This window comes from Lasioglossum baleicum, chromosome 11 (genome assembly GCF_051020765.1).
Source record: "Lasioglossum baleicum chromosome 11, iyLasBale1, whole genome shotgun sequence".
Lineage (NCBI taxonomy): Eukaryota > Metazoa > Arthropoda > Insecta > Hymenoptera > Halictidae > Lasioglossum > Lasioglossum baleicum.
The window spans coordinates 2,232,013-2,248,375 of NC_134939.1; the positions used below are offsets into that span (position 1 = coordinate 2,232,013).

Sequence of the window (16,363 nt, forward strand, 5' to 3'; positions counted from 1 at the left end):
TGAAAGCTCACCCTATATACATATACATGACCAGAGTGAGACCTTGTTTTCTCTCTCACCTCCACGGCGTCAAAATGTAAACAAACGCCGCGCTGGGACAGGCTTACGTTGGCGCGAAGCGTGCAAGAATACGAAAAATTTAATACAGTATTCGCGATAGTTTTTTTCAAATATCTCGAAAACTAAAAGCGACCCCCCTATATTGGAAAAGGAAAAAGCTGTTCAGAATGTGTTGCTGCATAACATATTTAAATTTCATCAAGATCGGAGTGGGCAGTACTTTTCTGTATAATTACCCGTCTATTTTATGTACACTATCGAAAAGTGTAATCATTTACATTTAAAATATCTTTTTAAAATAGTTATTACAAAGAATAATCTCCGTTATTTATAATAGTATCGAAAAATGTTATGAACAAAATTTGCACCGTTCAGAGGGGGACATGTTGTGGCACAAACATTTTCTGCGTGGGTGGAGGCATAGAGGAGATTTCAAGGTCACCTTGATTTTTTTAAACAGAATGTCCTTTTTTATACCATAGATCAATAGAGTATCAAATTCTGAGTATAAAAGCGTTGACCTTCCTATGTCCTAAACCTAATAGTTAACGAGATATTATCAAAAGAAGAAAGAAAATTGTTTCGATAATATCTCGTTGACTATTAGATTTAAGACATATGGAGGTCAATACATTTTTACTCAGAATTCGATAGTCTATCGATTTATGATACAAAAAGTAGGTCTTTCGATTTAAAAAATCAAGGTGACCTTGAAATCTCCTCTATGCCTACACCCACGCAGAAAATGTTTGTGTCACAATATGCCCCTCTCTATACCGTGTAAGTTTTGTAGATAAGATTTTTTCATATTATTACAAATAACGGCAATATTCTAATGTGTTTAATATATAATAATGTGTTTTTATTTTCAATCAATTATTTACATGGTTGTGCAGTATATTCATAGTTTCAATTTTTACGTTGGAAGGTAAAAAATAAGTACGAAATTTAAAATACACAAAAAAAATTGAAGAATTTATCCAAACATATCATATCTCTTTGACGTCTCCACCTATAAAAAAATTAATTGCAACAGATTACGAGCGCCTCGATATCAAGTAAGTTTGGTCTGATGCATTTTTTTCTTTCTTCAAAAGCGAGCGAGTTATTCAGGTGACCTGTTTTAGGTGCTCCACCCTGTATATTGTACCATTGCCATTAAATACTTGCATTTGCGATTCTCATCTCGTATCATTACTTCTGTATCATTTAGTATGTAAATGAAGCATATGAAATACAGATCTGTGTATTATATATTTTTTTCAAAATTTCTCACATTATCCTCTCCCGTCTCTCTCCTGTCTTCTCTTTTATTATTTTATTGTTTATACGCGATCACGGCACTCAGTTGCAGCGATGACGATTAAACGAATGATAATAACGAGTGATATACAAAGGAAATATATTTGTTAAAAGCATCACCTTATATTTGGCAGCATATCAGTAACTACAATTTAATTTTATAATTATTTCTATATAAATTAGTGTTCGTCTTGCAAAAGTAAAAAATTGATACCAATATGTCGTGGTAAAACAACCTGCAAAATTTCACACTTTCTGCAAACGCTTTGACGTACTCCGATAGGCAAGACCTACTATAACAGCTACATTAATATAAATAAAATGATACACGTCATAATGTTGAGTTTAATTATATGTTACTGTTAAATACTCGTTGCATGTACAACATATATGTATATATTTTCATAGAGATGCAAATTTTACTGCAAAACACGTTGGTGCTATTAGTTTCGGTCGACATAACGTAAGAACGTTCAACGTAAAGCTAACAGCTAAAAAGAAAAGAAAGAAAAACAAAATCGTTAGTAAATGAATGATTATGCACGATTACACAGTGATTATTGAAAGTATGAAATTGGTATCAGTTTTTTTACAATAATTCTTCTTATCGGCTATGTGTGTTACAAAATCATTGTAAACAAGATTTTTCTCGAAAATGTGTGCTCATATTTACTTATATACAATTGTTAAATACTTTGTTCTGCAGTCTCTTTATTCCAATGCAATACTGTTTTACTTCTTATTGCTTTTCTGTAAGTCTTCTTGATAGAAACTATTTTTCCCTTGCAATTGAAATAATGTATTATTCCTTTCACAAAAGCACAACAATATTCGATAACGTCATAATTTTGCATTTAAATAATTTCTCGTATTTGTCGACACAAGAGAATATGTCGAACAAAGTGTATGCAAAATAAGTTGATATAGCTAGAGCTGTATAGTTTAGAACATGTTAAAAAAATAACGTTCTTTTTGCGTACAAGTAGATCCAATTAGACTTGCAAACGAATCGGTAGGAATTGTTAATATAATTTTAGTCTGGAAGATGTTAAGGCCTGTACCTTAGCTGACTTTTGTATAAAAGCATAACAAAGTATGCAGCAATATTATTGTCAAAGAATACATTACGATAAGAAACCGACATTAATGTAACATATTAGTAAACGTTCAAGGCCTATAATTATTCTTAAAATTACTTGAAGCAGCAACCTTTATATTCACAAAGGTTTAAAGACATTTAAATACTCCAAAAGATAGTCACTCTGTCGCTAAGAGGTGTTCGCCTCTCAAATATGTTTAATAAAGTGTATTAATGGTTAAATAGTCGAAAAAGACAACGCGAAAAAATCAAACTTGTTTTCAACATTTCCGTTCGCGTATGCATAAGTCTTCTTCAATATTGCAACATAAAAAAATACGAGGCCTTTGACAAGCTGTCGTGCACATATGCTTAAATATACATACACCACTCATCTCGCTCAATATTATTTAGTAAAAATCCAATCAAAATTGATGTACATAATAAAAAATTTATATTTGTATATCAATTGTAAACATGATAATGAAAAAATTGGCATCCCTTCGATACTTAATTGCTATTGTCGATTATTAATTAATATATTAGTCACATTTTGCATTGAAGTCTTCACTTGCAAAAAAATATATTCGTAATCATTATCGATTTACGACTAGTAAAACATTGTAAATGTCTTATTTAAGTAAGGTATAATTTACTTAAATACCCATACATACTTCATAGTGATTAAAACGCGTTCTAATCAATATGAATATTATCAAACGATGTATCATCAAATCATAAAACACTCTTACATCCTATGAAATATAGTTGACACTTATTAGTTTGTATGTATAGTAATTCAAATCTAAATTTCATACATGTATATTCTACAAAAAGAGATTAATTTTGTTGAGATCTAATTAAGTTCCATCTGAAAATTGACATGGTCATTATAGTGTTCTTGCTTTTCCAAACGTTCATCGATCAATAATTACAAAGAATATTAACATTTACTTTACGCAAGATATTTTATTTTCAAATAGTTCCATTATATTTCTGTTCGGAATATTTTTTCCATTTCTATCACAATTTCAAACGCGCGAAATCAATTCTTCTTTATATCTTATCATTTAAAATCTCTCTCAATCGCTCCTTTACTACCAGGTATTACAACTATATCAATACGCTATAATATGATTGTACACTGATGATATTTAAAATATGTTAGTAACACTTAATTCCGTCTTTTAACTTTCTACGAGATATCGTTTTGCAGAAAGAGTGTCTATATTTCATGATACACAAGAAATCGTTGATAAATGCTTCGAACGTAGTATTCAGTAGAAAATAAAACATCTTGCTCGAATCGCTCTCCAAAGGTGATGCTGTCTATAGATTGTATTTTCATTAAATTACTTACAGTCCTCGACAAAATCATAAGACACCTATCATATTTTTAAATTTCTTATATTTAAAGGTAGAAAATGTACACTCCGTTATACAGGGTGTTCAGCTACAGGTGGGAGAAAATTTAAGGGGTGGTTCTCGACAATAATATAAGACGAGAATGAAGAATAAAAAAATTGTTTATTCTTTATTTAAAATTTTTTTATTCTTCATTAACGTCTTATATTATTGTCGAGACCCACCCCTTAAATTTTCTCCCACCTGTAGCTAAGCACCCTGTATACACATGAGCGTTTAAACGCTTTCCGTAGGACTCTGAAATTCTGAGAGTGCATGTATCGGATTTTGCACTTTTTTCTGCGAACCCTTACGTACTTTGGCTCTAACTTCTTCTGGTCTCTCGGGTCGTACCAGCGGTTTCTTCTCCGGTGCTTTCATTTTCCACACAACGATCGGTGACTAAGCGAACAGAAAATCAATCAACGATTAGTGAAAAATGCAAACGATCGATGCTCAGCATATCTACAGAAATACTCACATACTGTGCAATCCAATTGTTAGTTAGTAAACAAGTTTGAGTATTAATGTTAGTTTTATGCGAAAATCTACCGTGTATATATTATTACAATGAAATTGATTACAATATCTGCAGTGAACGAGCCAAAGAGTATTTAACATTGACATTTTTATTATCAAAATTTGCCTTAGACTCTTTTGCCCACCCACTACAGATATATCAACGATACTCACAGTTACTGTAGATTGTCGAGGATACTTTGTTGACGCAACATACGAAGCCTTAACAGTAAGAACCACCGCGTTCATCAAGTTCTTTGCTGCCTGGATGAGAGAAGTAGCGCTATCCAATCCGGACACGATCAATTCCCCGCTAATGTTTTGTACATCCGCTTTAACTTTACTAGTTATATTCATTTGATGACAATACAATGCTATACGCTGCAAATACGCCAGGAGGTCCTTCTTGGTAGAACTCTCCGGGCATTGATCCGCAATTTGCCTAGTTAATTTATCTAATTTCGTTCCGGCTTCGGAAATCTTTTTGGCCGCGTTGATCACGTCCATAGTAGTTTTCAGTGGTCCACGACCTCTGGTGAAGTCAGTCATCTCCATCATGATCATGCACATGTGCTTCGCCAGAACGATGATATCATTTCCAGCATCGTCCCATTTAGCAACCTCTTTATCGAACTTCAACTTCTCGCTCTTAAAGAACTCCACCTGTTGCAAGATCTTCTGCTTATCTTCCTCCGGCATCTTGCGCATGGCTTCGCGCGCCGTTGTTATGCCACTGATTTCTGGATACTCGTCGACGCCGTGCTCGCCGGTTTGAGCACTCGATTTGCTACGGGTTTCTAATGTATAGTGTTCGTCGAGCTCGACATCCTCGGGATCTAAATCTTCGTCCGCCTAAAAGAAAAATTATGTCAGACCGACGCGACGAACGAGTCTCTGTTTAAAACTTAAGGCTAGGATTACACGGACAAGTGAAACTGCTGAACAGCTACCTATATATAAAAAGTTGTCTGTATAAGACTGTTCGAATATTATCGCGAGTGTAGCTGTTCTGCGATTTCACCCACAGGCGTGTTAGTTCCGAGCCTTGGTCTGAAACTTGAGGTGTTCTTACTCTATTCATCAATACAGCGCGTCTAATTTCACGGACTCCGTCGTAAACTAATCTTGAAGCGTCTATAAAGTCATTCTCATCCACCTCTTTAGCAGGATTACTACCCAAAGCATCTACCGCGACTTCTACTCGCTGTGCGAATTTCGGCATTACTTGTTCCCTCAGAACTTTCACAGCCTCTAAAACCCGTTTGGTATAGATACAGGGCTCGTAGTTGTCCATCTCGGCTTGGACAACGTTACAGACCCTAGCCGATCGGCCGCGGATCGCGCCCGCCGTTCTATCTAAGGTGTCTGCATCGCCTTCTTGCAATGCCAGCACGCATTTGTTCACGTCCTCTAGGATATGATTCTCGGATACGGCCAAGAAATCATCGATGGTGGTAATATCATCGACCGCTTCCGTTAATACTCTCACTTGATTTTCCCACGCCTGTCGGAACACTTCCATGTTGTCCAGAGCCACTTTGGATCTGTTACGAGCCGCCAATACCCTGGCCGCATTAATTACTTGAGGGCACAAGTTACCAATTTGTGCTGCGGCATAGCGAACCATCTTTACGCCGTCCTCGTTGCCGGACATACTGCACACCAGATTGGCGACCTGGTTGCACGAATGAAAAATTAATCGACTACATCAGAAGTTGATTATGCAGGTTCACTTAACCGTACCATCCAGATTTAGTCATAAATACAGGGTGACTGAAAAGTTCCCTGAATTTTTTAAAGCATTTCAGCAGCATAAAAATACTGCACAAACGAATGAATCCACACACTTGACCGAATAATAAGTTTTATTAATTCATTAACAATGAAATGAACCAAAAACATTTGCAACAAATGTTCGAAATTGCCTCCTTTTGATTCGATACATTTACGGACCCGCTTTCTAAAATTTCCGACGGTGGTCGCGCATTCTTCCACCGTAATCTCGTCCCAGGCACGCGTCAACGCCGCTTTCAGCTGCTCCACCGTGGCGTATCGTTTTCCTGAAATTTTTTGCTCCATGATGGACCATACTGAGTAATCCATCGGGTTAAGATCCGGCGAGTTCGGCGGCCAAACACCCTTTCCCCAAAAGCCGGGAAACAGCTCTTTGCAGACGACGATGAAGCGTGAATCCGCCCTGGCCGAAATGTCGCGTTGCCCCACGGCTTTAATTCCCTCCGGAGGACACATTACTGGTACTCGGCGGCGTTGATTTTTACGTTTCTTGGGATGAACACCAGTGGCGTCTTCCCGGTGGTGCAGATACCGGTCCAAGTCATGACCGAGGCTGGAAAATGGCTGCGGCCGATGGTTTTCGCGACCGAAGTCTTCTGCTGGCCCTTCTTGAGCACCTGGCGGTGATTTTGGCGGTTGTGTAGGGTTCGACCGTAAAAATTTTCTCATCCGTGAGAAGAACCTTCTTCAGGCGATCACCAACGACCATCGTCGGGAATTTTAGAAAGCGGGTCCGTAAATGTATCGAATCAAAAGGTGGCAATTTCGAACATTTGTTGTAAATGTTTTTGGTTCATTTCATTGTTGATGAATTAATAAAACTTATTATTCGGTCAAGTGTGTGGATTCATTCGTTTGTGCGGTATTTTTATGCTGCTGAAATGCTTTAAAAAATTCAGGGAACTTTTCAGCCGCCCTGTAGACTGTGGATTTGAAACAGTAAAACGATTAAAAGAATTGGAGAGTATCGGCACATTAATTTTGACCATCTAGAATTATTTAGAAAACAAAGAAATTCCTGAATGGCTCCAGTTTCTTGCAACAACTTTGGCCATACGCAAGAATATTGATAGCTGAGTAAACATTTACCTCTACTAATTTATTCGCATGTTCTGTGAAGACAAGCGCGTATTCCTCGACTTCTTTGTCACGACCGTTCCTCGCAGCTTCGATCAGAACCAGCAAGGGCACGCTTGTTTCCAAAAAGCTGTCCGATACGTGGTCTACCACGGCCTTTCTTAATTGTCTACGAAGATCCCGTGTTTTCCTGCACATGTGATCAATTGCCCTCTCCAAACCTTCGGATTGTTCTTTGACGCCCATCTGTTAAATTATATTTGAATTATAATTAACGATGCATAGAGATTAACGCAATGCGGGCATCCAAATAAAGTCTATGCTATTGTTTTACTAGTTGATTATTAGAGTGCAACATATGGAAATATTTTAATTAATATGATTATCAGAGATTACGTTGTTTAGTATGTTTAATCGAAAGTAGTTCTCAAGTAATTTGATATCAAATCATTAAGAAAAAAGCTATGTACACAAGCAAGTCTAAAAGAGGATGGGCGAAATCATAGAGTTGATGCAAACTCCCACATAATAAAATAATATCGTTATGTTAAAAAATAAGTAAATATGTGTTGGAATTTATGATCGACTTGAAATCAGTTCAAACTACATGTTTACTTCGATTGGAATGGCTAGCTACAGTCTGTCTAAGTTCAATAAGTCTCAAGTTACGTCTGCAATATGCACTATGCATCTACTCTATTATGTATACTTTCTCATTTCTATCAACTGGAAACTATATTATGTATCGTGGAAGTATGTCATATTTACAGTTGTGCAAATAAGAGTAAATTTGATAGACACTCCACTGTTAAGTACGATCAAATTAGTGCTTGTAGTAAGACATTGCAGGAGAGTAGGAGCATTATTATATGTGAGAGCTAGTACAGTGTTCAGCAATTAATATTTGCTTGATTTATAGATTGTATGCAAAGAGAGTGCCAGAACACAAGGCTTTTTCATATTTACCCGTTTCCCACCCCGAGCGAGCTGTAACTGCAGTCATCAAAATAAAGAATAAATGAGTAGAATAATAGAAACATATTAAAATACAGATAAATCATTTTAAGCAAGTTCGTAAATACAACTGCGAAATGTAGAGTATACAAGAATGTATCTGACGAATGACAAATCAAGACAAATCAAGACAAATCATAGAGAAATTAAAATAAACAACCAGTCTGTTTTCTATGTGTGGATAGCTTGTACACTTATGGTCAGCAGAGCTGTGCCAGAACCCGAAAACGTCGGATCTGATAATGAAGAAATTATATATTTTCGGGTTCTTACACACCCCTAACAATCATTTCATTTTTGTATGAATTATTAAAAGAATTCTCGGGATACTTACATTGTTCATATATTCACTGAGCAAATCTTGCAAGGCTTGCCTGACCGCGTTGCATTCGGCAACGATGCGTTCTCTACGTTCGTCTCTGGTACACGAGGAGTCTGCCATCAGTGCAGCGCCGCTGATAATGCTCTCTAGTCTTTCCTCGAGGCTGGGTCTTGTGCGCACTTCGTTGTACGCTAGCGGAGACATGACCATTCTCTCGTCAAAGTCATCTAACGCGGCAGCGAGTTCGCCGGGTCCTTCGTAAGGATGTTGACTATCGAGAGGAGTCTTTCCTTGTGCGACATCGTTGATGGTATTCACAGCTTCGCATACTTGCTTCAGAACGTAATCGCGATTCGCTTTTGCCGCGGCTAGCTCGGGATGTCGAACGTAAACTTTCGAAGCGGTGAGAAGCATAGTGGAGTGCTTTTTAAGCACGGCTCTGGCTGCAGCCAAGTCATCTCTCAACTGAGGATCTTTCAGCTCTTGCTGACGCTTCGCTGCTTGGTTCATTAGCTCCGATGCGTTTCTTCCGAATTGTTTGATGTTCTCTAACAGTTCTCCTTGCGAGGATGCATTCTTAAGCTTCTGTAAATCGTCTTCCACCACGTGCAACGACTTCAGCAACAAATGCACATCCACCATATCCGCTAGAATAAGTAAACGGGTCACTGCGGATAGAAGATTTCTCGCAGCACGGACCATGTTGCCTCTCTTCAACGAGGAGCAAGGATCTTCGGAGAATTCCCTGTTTGGATTTGCAACAATACGAATATATATTTAAAAACGTGTGCATGCTACACGAATGAGAAAAGAGAATGAAAACGATACCTAGCAGCAATGCTCATTGCTGCACCAGTCTTCTTGACTTCTTCAACAGCGCTTAACATCTCAGCAGTGATATCTGGATTCTCGTAAGCAATTTGTTCACCTTTCTCGATAAAATTATTAGTCGCCTTCTCTACAGTTCCTACGAGAGCACTAGCTCTCTTTGACTTTCCTTTCTTCTTCTTGCTGGGGCCCTTTGTGTTCACAAGCGTGGTAACTTGTAGAACCAAGGGCTCTAACGTTTTCTCCACAGACATTGTACGAATTTCCAAATTCTTGGGATCCCATTTTAAAGTGATTGGACCAAAATGATCTGACATCTTTGTTTGCTTTATACAAGTCAATTCTGAAAACGGAGCGAATCTATAGAATACGTACATGCTTTCAACAGTTGTAAAATTACCTGTGCCTTCGAATGTAGTACAGATAATTAAATTGAATTTTTCAATGCCTTTTTTATGTACGTCATTTCGTTAAAACCTATTTTTTACCGAGACATAGAATACGGATCAGAATTTCGTAATTTGAGGGCGGATTTATTCGTTTATAATGGACGTTCCGATATAATAAAAAATGCAATGGGGCTGGACAAGGCTGTTATCCAGTTCCAACTCTGATAAAAACCTCGGAGCGGCGAGCCCGTTTCTGTTCGATTGGTTTCCGCGCTTGCATAAATAGCCGCAGTCCGCTAATAACATTACGATGATTTATCCTTTATGGAATTAACAAAAAGGTGTGATCCCGATATCGTCCGTGGTGCATGCGTTCAGGGAACATAAAGTTTCGGGGAATGCTCCGTTGGGTTTCTCGAGTTTTGAACACTTGTATAAGTACGAGGAAACCTATCGGCAGGAGGAAACAACAAATTCTTACCTTCATAAGACCACGGCTTCGAACCTATAGATTCCCGATGAAAACCCACGCGCAGCTATCTCTATAATGCTTTTCCACGGAATCAGTCACATTGAAAAGCAAACACTTTAGCGTGTACACAATTCCGTATCATTTCGATGTATCATCCGTTTGTCATCGACACTTCATTCATGACGTCATGATTTCCGCCACAGTTGAAAAGGATAGTCAAGCGAAACCGGTCTACGCCCGAAACTCGGAACACGAATGCACGAATGTGAGGAGAGTTAGAGCGATGCTCGCGCTCGCGGAACGATTCCAGCGCCGTGTACCCGGGTCTATAAGTATATAAGGTCGATACAAGAATAACAGGATCAGGAGACACGATGACAGCGCTGCGACGAAAGGCGGAAAGCGCGATAGCGAAGCAGCCATGTTGACATACAAATTGTTCAATTTTATAACGATGTACCTACTCCCAATTCCTGAAGCGAAGAAGCAATATTTTTTGATGCTCTTTGTGTTGAAATATTCTCTGTATTATTGTGGGGTAGCGTACAAAGCCCTTTTATGGAAAAAGTGTACAGAAAAAAATTTCTTCTATAAAAATGTACACTATTATTGTTTATAAAGTTTCAAGAGCCAAATTGCAAAAAAGGGCTCTGTACGCTACCCCACAATAATACAGAGAATATTTCAACACAAAGAGAATAAAAAAATATTGCTTCTTTGCTTTAGGAATTGAGAGTAGGCTCATCGAAAAATCAAGGTGCTTCATAATCTCTGTCTTTGTCTCTCCTGCGAGTGACATATCTCCCTCTCTGTCTCAGCCCTGCAGGGGAGAGTGACAAGGATCTCTCTAATCTCTATCCTTGTCCAAGAGCTTTTTAATTTTGCCGCACGTGTCGCTGTAATCACTCAAAATGTTTACTGTCGCTTGTCGCTCCTGCAAAAATCCTTTATCTTATTGAATGATGTTTTGAATTTGTGTTCAGAAAAATGTGTGCTGCAACAATATTTTAGGAAAATTGCATTATTGGATGGGTTAGAGTTTCCACCATCCATGAAGCATTTGATTGGCGAATGACATTGCACTCGAGATGGATGTTCAATACAAATTCAACAGAGAAATCGATTGTAAACAAGGAGCTGTTCGAGCTGTTCGATTTAGCGGTACGTGCAGTTTATAGTAAATTTGTCATTTGTATTTAATAGATAATATGAATTTGAAAGGAATAGGTATATTTTAGTTGATGGCAGTTATTGTATAACATGCGGATCGGACAGAAAATTGAAGTTATGGAATCCGCACAGAGGGGTTGTTTTGAAAACATACGGTGGACACGGAGACGAAGTAATGGATGCTTGCGCATCTTGCGATAGTAGTCAAATTGTTTCTTGCGGATTGGATAAATCTGTTATCCTCTGGGATGTAGCTACCGGTACTCTGGTTCGTCGTTTGAGAGGACACGTGGGTCCTGTTAATACAGTAAAGTAAGTATAGATTTTACACATATATAGATATTTATCCCAACTGTAATAAAATAAAGCCTCATCCGTGTGTCAGATTCAACGAAGAGTCTACAATGGCTATTTCTGGATCGAGAGACAACTCTGTAATGTGTTGGGACGTGCGTTCCAAAGCTGTAGATCCTGTGCAATGTCTAGGCGAAGCTAAGGACTCTATTTCTAGTGTCAGAGTATCCGATCATGAAATTCTATCGGCTTCGTTTGATGGCAAGATACGTAGATACGATATTCGTGTTGGTGAAATGTACGCGGATTACGTGGGAGGTACTAAATAATATAACATTCTTATAAAGCCAAGATAGAAATATGAACTGCGGTTAAATATAAAAAATATATTGTAGATGCGGTAACATGCGCAAGCTTCACAAGAGATGGCCAGTGCATAGTAGTCAGTTGCGCGGATGCCGCGATCAGATTAATGGACAAAGACTCGGGAGAACTGCTCGGAGAGTTTACAGGGCACCTGGCAGACAATTTATGCTTAGAGTCGAGCGTCGACGTTCAAGACACACGAATCCTTTCTGGCTCAGCAGATGGAAAATTATGGATATGGGACTTGGTTTCCCAGAAAGTCGTCGCGAAGCTTTCTGGCTTTAAACCAACGAAACATCCTGTAGTGTCCTTGAGTGTTCATCCAAAAGTTAATTGCTTCTTGGCTAGTAACGGACCAAACATTTTGATGTGGAGCACTGCATCTTCGGAACAGGAATAGTAGTACTTGACGAAAAAACCTTGAATGTTATTTAGTTATAAAGTCAATCTTGTAATAAAGTTCATATTTCTTTACTTCGAACGGAGTGTGCTAATGGAGAAGAATGTGCTGGCTGGAAATTCGCTTTTCCTAAGGAGTAAGCGTTCTGTCAATATTTCATTTTTCTACCTGAAGTTCCTACTCGTCTTTTCTTTATTTATTGCGATCTATGATCTACGGAAGCTTTATCTTGGACCTAAATTGAAAAGATATGTAGTTGGAAATGTTCGGGCTTGGAATGGAAAAGCCTGATATTTGAAAGCTGTGTATTTTAGATCAGAGATTTCATAAGCTTACATCTGGGTAAAGAAAGGTTACCCGGCCACCTGGATTCTTGATTTGGAAACAGACATAGACCTTTGATATTCGATGAGGTACCTGGGTACTCGAGTACTTATCTCGGCGCAATGAGACAAATTCGTTTAGACAATTCCGGCATACATAGTATTTGTCTAGTAGCAGTGGCCTACCCTCGACGAGTACCGAGACTGGACACGTTGACGAGCCCCGTCTGCCGCGTATCAAAGAAAAATAGAATATGGGTTAGCCTAAGCTGGGTCGCGGCATACAGTTAAGAAGCAGGCTAGGAGTACGCGCGTAGCGTAACTTTAGCTGACTTTAGCGCACGAATGGGATCGCGAGTGGGTGACGGGAGAAGCGAGAGGGAGTGAGATTGGGTTTCTCGCCGTGGTCGGAGTCGGAGGGAGAGAGAGGGTATAGGTGCGTGCGCAGGTGGCGCGATATCGGTGCGTCAGAATCAGTGGTCGCCACCGTCTCGCCCGGGTGAGGGAAAGAAAAAGAGAGAAAGACGGAACGGTTCCCGTGCAGCGAAGAGAAATAGAATGGGCCGCGCGCAGGAGTAAGAAAGGACGACGGACTCCGACACGTCGAACGAAAAAGACGGACGGTATCAAAGAGGGAGCAAGACAGAGAAACAGCAGAGAGCGAGGCGAGAGACACACCGGAGGTGCTCGCACACGGGGCGGGCCTGCCAGTCTGAACCACTTCGTGGAGTACACTTTTTATTCTCTCTGTTATATTCGAGCACGCAGCCACTTCTGAATATTGTCGGCTGCTGGTTCGCACCTCTACACGCAACAACAATCGAGAGGAGCCCGTGCGACTCGCCCGATGCGGAAAGCCCCGTATGCCGTTCGACCGCGTGGTCTCTCTCACCAGACTCTGCTGGCAGCCAGTCTCGCCGTACCGTGAGCGAGGATTGTTGATGTTGTTGTTGTTGACGATCGATTCCTCCCGGCTCGCCGGCTGTCAAAGTCACCGGAAACATTGAGACGTTGCTCGCGGATCGAAGAAAACGAACGCGAGTTTTCTCCGAAATCTCTCGCCTCTCGCCTCTCGCCTCTCGGGTGTCAGTGACAAGTGGTGAAGAACAGAGAGTGCTGCTGGAGGAAGATACAAAGGAGACGACGGGTATAGTGCGACTGAAAGAGGGTTGTTATGGGGCGAAGCTGTCGGCTGCTGGTACTATCGCCGCTGTATTTGCTGACTATACTCGGCTTCCTAGCGGCGGCCGAGGCTTTCTCCGTCGACGGTAAGCAGCATTTATCTTTTCTTGTTCCCCTGTTCTACCCGTGCGTTGCGTACCGGACGGAGAAAGAAAGCGTGAACATTCGGGGGGAAAGACGGTGTTGCCGTTTCAGAGTCTATACGGATTGCGGATAGACGCACGGCCACCGTACAGCGTAAAGCGTAGAGGAACGTGTTGTCATCGAGCTACGGAATACGTGTACATTACGGGATGCGCCGCGCCGGTTTCTCGCTTACATAACCGACCTTTCGCGTGCATTTTCGACGAGGTGGTACGTCCCTTACGAATCCGTCGACGCGGCAAAGGACAGCCGACGATAGGGAAAGAATATCCAACCTACGGGCTCGATATCAACGCGATAAATGTGAGGGGGATGCTGCTGGCGGTGCGTTGGTCCTCTGTAAATGGGGGAACACCGCGGTAGATGGAAGCACGTGAACATCTTGCTACACTGGGCCATACAGCCTCATCTGCTGGTTCAGGGTGCTCTTGAAAACTTGGGGGAGATGTGGCTCGATTTTCTCTACGATTTATTCGCAGGAAATTATCGACGATACCGAACGAGCATATTATTTCCATATGCAAATTCCATATGCAGTGTCTAGTTCATGGCTCTATTCCACTTGTTCCAGTTGTACAAACAGTTCTACAAATACGTTTTCATCCACTTTACCACGGATTTTCATTCATCGATTTCTATGTTTTCCACAAATATGCTAAATATTCCTGCACTATTTCTTTACATATAATATTGTCGAAGAAATTGGGACTTTTATCCTCAAGCTTCTTATACATGTATGTACATACATACTGCTATTATGTTTTACTACATACATGTATACGTTTCAATGGGAATACATGGAGCAATAACAGTTCGATAAAGTCAGGAAATATTGATGCAAATTTCTCGAAATACGATGATTGAAACCACATTGTTATATACATAGATTGCCGATGTATGTATATCGTTCCATTTAAAAAATCACTGGAGAAAATCGTCTTACCACTACGCACATGCGTCTTTTGAAATGGTATAACTTTGTTCTGAATATTCAATAAATAACGAAGGTATTTAAGTCTTTCCATTTGAGTCGTCCAGTCGGTATAACAAACAATTGAAACTTGAGATCTCTAGCAATATCATCGCAATTCCCTCCATTTTTCATCAATCGATTTTCTATATTCCACGAACGTTGGAAATGTCTCTGTACGATTTGTTTGTACACTTTCAAAGACAATAACTCTCTAATTTTATACTTCTCGTACGCGCGCACTACAGCGCCATACCATTACGTTTCATAAGATCGTGCACGTTTCATTTTACAGTCTAATCACGTTTTTTCCATTGACCTTTAGTGTCACGTGCGAAGTAAAGCGCCTCGGTCGAGATCGATACTAGAGTGTATATTTAATATTCTTGACAATCGGGTAATATTGAGGCGGGAAAAAATTATTCTATAAACGGATAAAGCTGTATAAAGCAATTCGCGTTTCATTTATTCGCGGCGAAACGGAAATTCGAAATAAATTCCGCGTCACCCGGTGGCACTCGCACACGTTCGCGGTGTATACGTGCATTCTGTGCGTCACAGTCGCATAACTTTTGTAGTTGTCATTAAAATTTCAATTATAATCTGAAATGTCCCAGCCAAAGGATGTGTAAACTGTAACTCGAAGCCGAAATGTGTGTTGTTGCGCGTCGGATAAATTAATATTTTTGACGCATGACTGCCGCATGCCGGCGAGGCGGCCGTGTTGTGACAATCAGCCAATGGAAAAATCTGGATAAATTATGATAACGGTGCGATGTTACGTTCGAACGTAACGATCTACAATTTCCGCGATATTTATCATATTTGCCGCGGTATCGATATGGTATGCAAGCAGTAGAGGTTCACCGAATGCACCTTATCGCCGGCGAATTATTTTCGATCAAGTACCGAGACAAGCGGAACAAATTAATATATCAGCGTGTGCACTGTTACGCACGATCATCGAATCATAATAATTCCTAAAGCGGGATTAAATTGTCGTTCCTAGTTTCGTGGTGGCTCAAAGCTCCGAAATCACTTTAATTTCTCATTTATTACGTTCCCTTTGTATAAAGTTTGGTTCGAACGCGAGAACAGTGCTCGGCCCGATCTAACCAACGGATCGGCAATTTCATTATTTCCTTTGCCAGATTATGTTTGCCACTTGTTCGCTATAGCTATATGGTCGCTGTACGTATTTACTTTCACCGCTCTTCTTTACACGATTACCCGGAGAGTATCGTTCGTTTCGGGT

The 16,363-nt window shown here is 39.9% G+C and overlaps 3 protein-coding genes across 14 annotated transcripts in view; 2 read left to right on the top strand and 1 right to left on the bottom strand.

Moving 5' to 3' along the window:
- Positions 1 to 781: 781 nt before the first annotated feature.
- LOC143213577 (catenin alpha-like) lies at positions 782 to 10,578 on the bottom strand. Of its 2 annotated transcripts, XM_076433572.1 has the most exons (8): positions 10,269 to 10,578; positions 9,399 to 9,741; positions 8,583 to 9,315; positions 8,201 to 8,227; positions 7,247 to 7,480; positions 5,436 to 6,038; positions 4,538 to 5,215; positions 782 to 4,246 (listed from the first exon to the last, which is right to left on the bottom strand). In XM_076433572.1, exons 2-8 carry the CDS (start codon positions 9,713 to 9,715, stop codon positions 4,082 to 4,084), a joined length of 2,757 nt encoding a protein of 918 aa, XP_076289687.1. In that variant the 5' UTR covers positions 9,716 to 9,741; positions 10,269 to 10,578; the 3' UTR covers positions 782 to 4,081. The 2 variants fall into 2 exon arrangements, with proteins under 2 accessions (XP_076289687.1, XP_076289688.1); XM_076433573.1 differs by lacking the exon at positions 8,201 to 8,227 and having other exon boundaries at positions 784 to 4,246; positions 10,269 to 10,573.
- A 555-nt stretch (positions 10,579 to 11,133) lies between these two features.
- Positions 11,134 to 12,570, top strand: LOC143213582 (WD repeat domain-containing protein 83). Of its 2 annotated transcripts, none has more exons than XM_076433581.1 (4): positions 11,134 to 11,420; positions 11,487 to 11,741; positions 11,815 to 12,041; positions 12,119 to 12,570. In XM_076433581.1, exons 2-4 carry the CDS (start codon positions 11,605 to 11,607, stop codon positions 12,487 to 12,489), a joined length of 735 nt encoding a protein of 244 aa, XP_076289696.1. In that variant the 5' UTR covers positions 11,134 to 11,420; positions 11,487 to 11,604; the 3' UTR covers positions 12,490 to 12,570. The 2 variants fall into 2 exon arrangements, with proteins under 2 accessions (XP_076289696.1, XP_076289695.1); XM_076433580.1 differs by having other exon boundaries at positions 11,498 to 11,741.
- A 698-nt stretch (positions 12,571 to 13,268) lies between these two features.
- The window catches only part of LOC143213576 (low-density lipoprotein receptor), a 132,010-nt gene continuing 128,915 nt past the window's right edge, over positions 13,269 to 16,363 (top strand). For 2 of the 10 annotated variants that reach the window (XM_076433565.1, XM_076433566.1), the window contains exon 1: positions 13,271 to 14,080. In XM_076433565.1, coding sequence (XP_076289680.1) covers positions 13,987 to 14,080 — 94 coding nt within the window. In that variant the 5' untranslated portion in view covers positions 13,271 to 13,986. Of the gene's footprint in view, positions 14,081 to 16,363 lie in introns of all 10 variants that reach the window. The other 8 variants (XM_076433564.1, XM_076433568.1, XM_076433571.1 and 5 more) reach the window with 6 other exon arrangements.

Coding starts and splice junctions, on each gene's coding strand:
- LOC143213577 (XM_076433572.1), bottom strand. CDS start 9,715: ATGTCAGATCATTTTGGTCCAATCACTTTAAAATGGGATCCCAAGAAT. Junction 9,316..9,398: donor GCAATGAGCATTGCTGCTAG/GTATCGTTTTCA, acceptor AAATCCAAACAG/GGAATTCTCCGAAGATCCTT. Junction 5,216..5,435: donor GCGCTGTATTGATGAATAGA/GTAAGAACACCT, acceptor TTTTTCTTTTAG/GCGGACGAAGATTTAGATCC.
- LOC143213582 (XM_076433580.1), top strand. CDS start 11,348: ATGGATGTTCAATACAAATTCAACAGAGAAATCGATTGTAAACAAGGA. Junction 11,742..11,814: donor GGTCCTGTTAATACAGTAAA/GTAAGTATAGAT, acceptor TCCGTGTGTCAG/ATTCAACGAAGAGTCTACAA. Junction 12,042..12,118: donor GTACGCGGATTACGTGGGAG/GTACTAAATAAT, acceptor AATATATTGTAG/ATGCGGTAACATGCGCAAGC.